At 42.5% G+C, this 6148-nt stretch overlaps 1 protein-coding gene and 1 long non-coding RNA gene across 4 annotated transcripts; one reads left to right on the forward strand and one right to left on the reverse strand.

Moving 5' to 3' along the window:
• Window positions 1-721: 721 nt before the first annotated feature.
• Window positions 722-2587, forward strand: LOC129249971 (uncharacterized). 3 transcript variants are annotated; one of them, XR_008582767.1, is made up of 3 exons: window positions 722-2098; window positions 2195-2331; window positions 2395-2587. It is a non-coding gene; the product is annotated as an uncharacterized LOC129249971 (long non-coding RNA). The 3 variants fall into 3 exon arrangements; XR_008582765.1 differs by having other exon boundaries at window positions 722-1829; window positions 1890-2331; XR_008582766.1 differs by having other exon boundaries at window positions 722-1825; window positions 1890-2331.
• Window positions 2588-2796: 209 nt separating this feature from the next.
• On the reverse strand, window positions 2797-3404 carry LOC129250644 (nuclear pore complex protein Nup160 homolog). The gene is made up of 2 exons (XM_054890249.1): window positions 2961-3404; window positions 2797-2901 (listed from the first exon to the last, which is right to left on the reverse strand). The coding sequence occupies exons 1-2, from the start codon at window positions 3060-3062 to the stop codon at window positions 2797-2799; spliced, it is 207 nt and encodes a 68-aa protein (XP_054746224.1). The 5' UTR covers window positions 3063-3404.
• Between the last annotated feature and the right edge of the window lie 2744 nt (window positions 3405-6148).

The raw sequence follows: 6148 nt of genomic DNA on the forward strand, positions 1-6148 counted from the left end.
CGGAGTACAGCAATCTATTACTTTTTTGATCATCGCTTTAGTACGCTGCTGCGATTGGGTCTGGCAACACTGCTGTTGTAGCCTATCAAACTTAAGAAGCTACAACAACCCCTACAACGTACGAACGATGCAAGTAAGTATGTGAATACCATAAAATGTACCTACATATGGTATGTGTACATAAGAGGTGACTTGCATAAGTTACACATATGCATATGCTGCCACATCCTTTAATTCTGCTGGCATATAATTTTGAGGTGTTTATTTCCACACTGTAGGAATAAATTTAAAAAATCAGAAAAAATAAAAAACAAAAAAAAATAGAAAAATTCAGTATTTGGTCTCACCCTACAAATCGCGCATGCATGAGCGACCGCTTTTTGTGCTGCCCTAATTTGATCGTTGGCATTTTGGCGCTGTTGCTTTTTCGTATTTCCCTGTCTTTCTTGTTGTTGCTGTCGATGTTGTTATGGCTGTTGTAATGTTGACTTTTAGCAGTTGATACATTTGTAATTGTTCTGATTTTCATATTGCCTGCAGCTATTTCAATGTCAAAACAGCACCAATTTTATGTAAAGCTAAACAATTTCAATGCCGGAAATCTTTCAGATTTTAAAGCAACAAACGTACGTTTATACATTTGAAATTTTTTACACCTATATTAGGTACACCGCCTACGAATACTTTAGCTAAGAATATGATGTGTAGTTTGAAAATTAAGTGCAACGATTTTAAATACCTTAACTTCAAAAAATTTCTTATTCTCTGGGGCCATTTTACTTTTGTTCAGAAAACCACTTTTCCGAGAACAATACATACATACATCAACTGAAGTCCCGTTTTTTATGTCGCTGCCGCCGTTTTTCTGAACGTGTGGATGTACGTCCTCATGAAAATGTTTTTGGGCTGTAACAAGAAGTCTTGCTATGCAGTCTCAACACCTTTAAAAACCAAACAAGATTTATTCGTCCAAATCTGCTACAACTGTTTTGACCCCAGACTTCTTTCTATGTAATATGTGCATATTTAAACACGGCATGTACAGCGGTTTCTTAATGTCAGGTGGTAAATAAGTAATGCACTTTTGTTAACTTTATTTTTGGCGCGACCATATTTTTTCGTGTTGAGAGAAATAGTGCAAAAATATATCTTATGAATTTGCACTAGATTCCGTTTTCTTTCTTTCCGCGTATAACTTTCCCAATTGTTGTTGGTAGAATATAATTTATGAAATGTTTCGAAAAACGGAGTTGCATCCTTACGAATCTTCAGATAATAATACTTCGCTTACACTAAGATCACTACTTGAGGGCGGCGCTCGTTAATTCTGCCAAATATTGTTTTTTCACCGAATGAAAAACTCAACTAATGCACTTTTATCGGCACTTTTAACTCCTCCCTTTTTTTTAACATCTGTACTTAATTTTCAATAAAATTTTTATTTATTTATTTCTGATGTGTATTATAACCAATCATTTATTTCACAGAAAGAATTTTGTTAAGAAATAAGCGTTGACAATTTCGTCCTATTTCACGATTTTACACCGACACAAATTTGCTGGACCAAATATTTCATCGCCATCTGTCTATCCTTTTTCTCTAATTTTAAAGTAATTATCTTATTTTTATATTAAAAGCCACGCGTCTAGTCGACAACACCAAAAATTGATCCCGACTGCTATTTGTTTTCATGGTGATTTGCTTGTGAAACGTAAATAAAGAAATTCAAGCTTCGCTTTTAAATTGCTTGGTACTTCCGATTAATTTATTAAATTGTGGGCCTGGGCAAATTGCTTTGAAGATGCCACAATGCGGTGATGAATATGTAGGTAAGCAAAAAGAATACTTACCGATACTTGCATTTAAATAACATTTCTTCCTAAGCGCAGCGCCGGCTAGGAGAATTCGATACAATTACAATGGGCGTTAGAAACGCTCGCCACAACTAAGCAACGATTGTTTTCTATAGTTATAGCGATTAGCAGAGAAAAAATGTTTAGCGAATTTACTGCCTGAAGAAAATTTAGCTGAAAAACTACGCTGGAAATAGTCACAAAATAAAAAGTCGCCACATTTCCCACAGTTTATTGAAGATTTAGTATGTAGCTTATTTGTGAATTGTAAAGTCCTGTAGATATGAAGAACACCATCTACGTTTGTGGTATTTTAATTTTTAATATCATACATATTGCAGAATCTGCCACGGGCATTCAAATGGTGAAAATGAATGTAGAGAATGAAGTTTAGACACGAAAAAGTTTAATATAGAGAAACACAACGCAAAAAACCTTCGAAACAAGGGCAAAATTAAAGTCTCACGGTGTACAGAAAGTAATGTATTGTATCACATTTCGAATTTGCAATTTTTACATGTATAATTCTCTGTCCTCATAGGATATTGATGGTAATCAGAAATCCACCTTGGCTACTAATGACTATGATTTCATGTAAGTACTGTTAAGATGCGCATACCATATTTCATAAAAAATGTTTGCTTCATGTTTTTTGTGGAAAATCGATGGCTATGATTTACATCTAAAACTGTACACTTAAAAATTATGAATTACAAATTTCTAACATGCTTGTGAACTCATTTTATATAATTAAACTTTACTAAGTATGTATAAAAGAAAAAAATATGTTTTATTGTACATTTTTTGGGAGCGGTGATGAATGAGAATTTTTAACTTTTTTTTTTTTAAGATATAACAAAAACTTGATTTTTATAATCTGTATTTAGAACATAAGTTCTTAAACTTTGAAAAATTAATTGAAAAAAAAATTATTTAATTTAATTTAAACTAATATTAATTTTATTGAATCCATTTCGATTTTATCTTGCGCTGTGCGCTGTGCGGTATCGATATAGGTTTGTATGACGTTCTCTAAATCTGTGAGCTCCTATGATATAAAAACAAATGATTATTTATGCCTATTATTCGAATTATTACTATGCATACCTGCCTATACTCGATATCTGAACTAGCATTCGATTTCAATCCATGCAACAAAAGATCTAATGTATGTACTGACACAGATAATTTCCTGGTTTTAATCGCCATTGTATGTTTAAAACTGAAATATTCGCTTCTAGCTTCCAACAGTGAATGTGGTTGATGTTGTTGTTGTAGCAGTAACTTTGCCCTGTTAGTGTAGTGTAATCACCGGTCGTCTTCGTTTAGCTCATCCAACGGTACGCCCAGGAAACTAGCTGTTTCGACAGGTTAGGTCCAGAGGGAGAGGTGTGTTAGATGAATGGGTGTACCATAATGGGGCATGTGAAAAGGTGGTAAGTGTCGTGCGGGGTGCCTTCACATGCCGGGCATATGTTTCGTATGTCGGGGTGATTCTGGATAAGTAGGAGTTTAACCTGCTACAGTACCCAGAACGTAATTGTGCCAAGGTTACGCGGGAACTTAAGGAGAGCAAACTGTCAAAGGTTACACCTCCTTTGTCCAGGTGGTTAAGAGGGTTGCCGTGGATTTAGTGGGGGAAAGTTTGAGATTCCTCGCAGTGAAAAAGCGAGAAAGGTCGGTGAGGTAGTTGTTCAGTTTGGAACACATGCCAACGATGTCACCGTGGGAGTCACCTTTGACAGCTTGCTCTCCTTCTCAGCGCATACAACCGCTATCGCAACAAAGTCCTCAGGTCGCTCGCCGGCAGCACTTGGGGCAAAGACAAAGAAATGTTGCTGTCAACTTTCAAAGCAATAGGCCGACCGGTTCTCAACTATGCCGCGCCTGTCTGGTCGCCTGGAACCAGTGATACGCAGTGGACGAAGCTCCAGACCTGGCAGAATACTGCCATTAGGACCGCGACAGGATGTCTCCTGATTTCCCCATTTCAACACTTGCATGACGAGGCTCACATGCTCCCTGTTAAGCAGCACAACAAAATGCTCGGCAAGCAGTTTCTGCTAGGGTATCACCGTAGGCCTCACCCATGCAGACACCTGCTCGAGCCTGAGCCACCTCCCAGGCCCATCAGGAGACACTTCCTGAACTACGTGGACGAGATCCACCTTCTTAAGCTCCCGACCCCCGAATGCCGTTATCGGAGTCCAACCACCACCTATTGCAGACGAAGAGCTCCAGCTTCCCGAGAGTCCCGCGTAACCTTGGCACAATTACGTTCTGGGTACTGTAGCAGGTTGAACTTCTACCTATCCAGAATCGACCCCGACATACGAAACATATGTCCAGCATGTGAAGGCACCTCGCACGACACTAACCACCTTTTCACATGCCCCATCAAACCCTAATTGGGCCGGCTTCAAGGAATTCAACGAGGACACCTTCGCCGCTCTTCCCATCCAAACCGATGTGCGCGCAGGCGAACGCTCGCATTCCGCAAGGTGCTCACATCTGCTGCGGCCCGCTTCGTCCCAGCTGCAAGTTTCAAGGACATCCGTCCTCATTTCCCAGCCGAAGAAGCCAGCTTGGCAAACGAGCGTGACCACCTACGCAAGGCCGCTCCCGAGGATCCCCGCATAAGGGATCTCAATTTGGAGATCAGGCAACTGGTAAATCAACATAAGCGGACCAAATAGGTTCAGCACCTGAAGACCTGTAACCTCACCTCTGGGGTGAGTAAGCTCTGGTCCACCGTTAGGTCCCTGTCGAACCCGATGAAGCACAACGACAAGGTGGATATCACCTTCAACGGTTGCATTTCGTCGGACCCGAAGAGATGCGCGAGCTATTTTAGCCGGCTTTTCATACTGCATCCTCCGGTCGACAGAACCAAACATCGTGCTACCAGACGGTTGCACAAACTGCCATACAACAGTGCACCGCTTACTTTCACCAGCGACAAGGTTCAGGGGGCCATCGAACACATGAAACCATCAAACTGCTGGGTCCTTTGGGAGTAGAATACCTCACTAAGGTCTTCAATCTGTCCCTGGCCCCTCTCATCATCCCTGACAAGTGGAAAGCAGGGAGAGTGGCCCCACTACTCAAACCGGGGAAACCCGCCAACCAAGGGGAGCCTTATCGTCTCATAACTCTCCTTTCCCCAGTAGTGAAGACACTTGAAGCCCTCCTACTCCCACTCTTCACGAAACACTTGGCCCCAGCCCCACATCAGCACGGTTTCCGACGAGTGCATAGCACCACCACTGCACTCACCGCCATAAACGCCCAAATAAACCGCGGGCTTAACCAAAATTGCCCCTGCGAGAGGACTGTCCTAGTGTCGCCGTGGACTTAGTGGGAAAAAGTTTAAAGTTTCTCGCAGTGAAGAAGCGAGAAAGGCGGGCGAGGTAGTCGTTTAATTTAGAGCATAGGCCATAAATGTCATTGCCCGACGCCATTATCGTGCAGTCGTCGGCGTATGAGACCAGTGAGACTCCCTCTGGTGGCTGGCGGAGTTTCGAAATATAGAAATAAAAAGCAAGGGTTAAAGGACACCACCCTTCGGTGCTCCTTGCTTTATTTTTCTCTGTTTTGAAGTTTGGTCTCGAAATATCACCGACGAGTGACGACCACTCAGGTAGTTCGCGGTCCACCTCTTCAGCCCTGGCGGGAGTGTCGACTGTAAAATGTCATCTAGTAGCGTGGCGTGGGTGACTGTATCGAAAGCCTTTTGTAGGTCCAACGCTACTAGGACAGTCCTCTCGAAGGGGCGGTTTTGGTTTAGTCCGCGGTTTACCTGGGTGTTTATGACGGTGAGTGCCGTGGTGGTGCTGTGTACTCTACGGAAACCATGCTGGTGTGGGGCTGGAGTCAGATGTTCTGTGAGGAGTGGGAGTAGAAGGGCTTCAAGCGTCTTCACTACTGGGGAAAGGAGAGTTATCGGACGATAAGGCTCCCCTTGGTTGGCGGGTTTCCCAGGCTTCAATAGTGGGATCACTCTCCCTAATTTCCACTTATCAGGAATGCTGAGAGTGGCCAGAGACAGGTTGAAGACCTTAGTGAGGTATTCTACTCCCAAAGGACCCAGCTTTTTCAACATCAGCAACATCAGTTTGATGGCCCCCTGAGCGGTGCACTATTGTATGGCAGTTTGTGCAACCGTCTGGTGGCACAACGTTTGGATCTGTCGACCGGAGGATGCAATACAAATTGCCGGCTAAAATAGCTCGCGGATCTCTTCGGGTCCAACGAAGTACGACCGACAGCGACCTTACGGTGGACCAGAGCTTGCT

Source organism: Anastrepha obliqua, chromosome 6 (assembly GCF_027943255.1).
Source record: "Anastrepha obliqua isolate idAnaObli1 chromosome 6, idAnaObli1_1.0, whole genome shotgun sequence".
NCBI classification, from domain to species: domain Eukaryota; kingdom Metazoa; phylum Arthropoda; class Insecta; order Diptera; family Tephritidae; genus Anastrepha; species Anastrepha obliqua.